The following is a 1,310-nucleotide window of genomic DNA, read 5'->3' on the forward strand; positions in this document are numbered from 1 at the left end:
GTCTACCAAATCCTATTTTAAAGCCATTCAGATGGGCAGCAAATTCTGCCCTTGAACTATAAGGTGTGTGAAGAAACTCTTCCTTTTATCTGTCCCAACGTCCCACACTTCAGCTTTTTGGGATGACTCCGGGTTCAAGTGTTATGTTAGAGGGATGAAAATGGCCTCACGTCTCTCACACTTCCCCCTCCTCACCCCAGTCCAGCCCGTGGTCACCATCTCCCCCACCAAGGATGACCCCCTCTCCCCCTGCACCCTGCTGCTCTGCACTGTGGCCAGTTTCTATCTCCGGGAGATCGAGATCCAGTGGCTGAAGAACAGCCAGGATGTGACGGAGGTGGTCTTCTATGGAGAGGAGCTCCACAATGGGGACTGGACGCACAAGACCCAGGTGATGCTGGAGGACACCCCGCAGCGTGGAGACGTCTACACCTGCCAGGTGCAGCAAGCCAGCCTGGAGACGCCCATCACTGTGCAATGGAGTAAGGCCCTCCTCCCCTTTTCCCCATGGGGGAGCTCCTGGGAACTGGGAGGATGTTTCCCATCCCTGTGTTTGACCTGTAGCAGAGGAGCCCCGCTCACACTTTCCAGCATCTTGGGAGGTCGAGTCTTCAACTGGGCTCATTAGCCACTTTCTCCATTTTCATTTGGTCTAGAGATGTGTCCAGTCCCCCACTTGCCTTCTCACAGTATTTGAGTCTGGAATTGCCTTGCCAGTGAGGGATGGAAACACTCACTCAGCTGTGTGGACCTCTCAGTGTCCCCCAAACTCTGAATTTTCAATCCAGAAGAGAATAGGAAGGGAAGATCAGCAGTTAGAGATTATGGAGGGTTGGGGACTGAAGCCCAGGTGGGGAGAAAATTGAAGGTGCCCTCCCATGCCCACTCTTGGGCCCCTTAACCTCCTGTCAATCAGCAGGGCTAAGAGATTGTGCCTGGCTCTGTTCTGGCTGTCACGTGAGTCTCCCCTCCTCTTTCTCCAGAGCTGCGGATTCAACATCTGCCAGGAGCAAAGTGTGGATGGGGTTCGTGGTGGCCCTGCTGGGAGTGGTCATTGGATCTGTAGGGCTCTCTGCCTACTTGAGTAGCAAGAAAGTTAAGGGGGTACCAGAGGGGACCTCAGGAACATGGGGGGGGGGGCAGATCCAGGGAAGAGCTATATTTCCACCCCACGCTCTCCAGTGATGCTGCAACCTGCAGGTATGGCCTCGCCCACCTCCTCACCAGTTGGTTGCCCCTATTTTTATCCTGCCTTTCCAAAGATCCAAGTCCAGAGTAGGGGATGTATGTCTGAAAGTGGCTGCCCCAAG

At 54.4% G+C, this 1,310-nt stretch overlaps 1 protein-coding gene across 1 annotated transcript; it reads left to right on the forward strand.

Annotated features, from left to right (window-relative positions):
• Positions 1–200: 200 nt before the first annotated feature.
• LOC123024196 (HLA class II histocompatibility antigen, DQ beta 2 chain-like) lies at positions 201–1,122 on the forward strand (the record flags this gene model as incomplete). Its single annotated transcript, XM_044431618.1, has 2 exons — positions 201–439; positions 984–1,122. Coding segments are annotated over 2 exons (344 nt in total), but the record flags the coding sequence as incomplete, so codon positions are not given.
• Between the last annotated feature and the right edge of the window lie 188 nt (positions 1,123–1,310).

The sequence above is a fragment of the Varanus komodoensis genome, unplaced genomic scaffold (assembly GCF_004798865.1).
Source record: "Varanus komodoensis strain SLA01 unplaced genomic scaffold, ASM479886v1 scaffold2209, whole genome shotgun sequence".
Classification (NCBI taxonomy): Eukaryota; Metazoa; Chordata; class Lepidosauria; order Squamata; family Varanidae; genus Varanus; species Varanus komodoensis.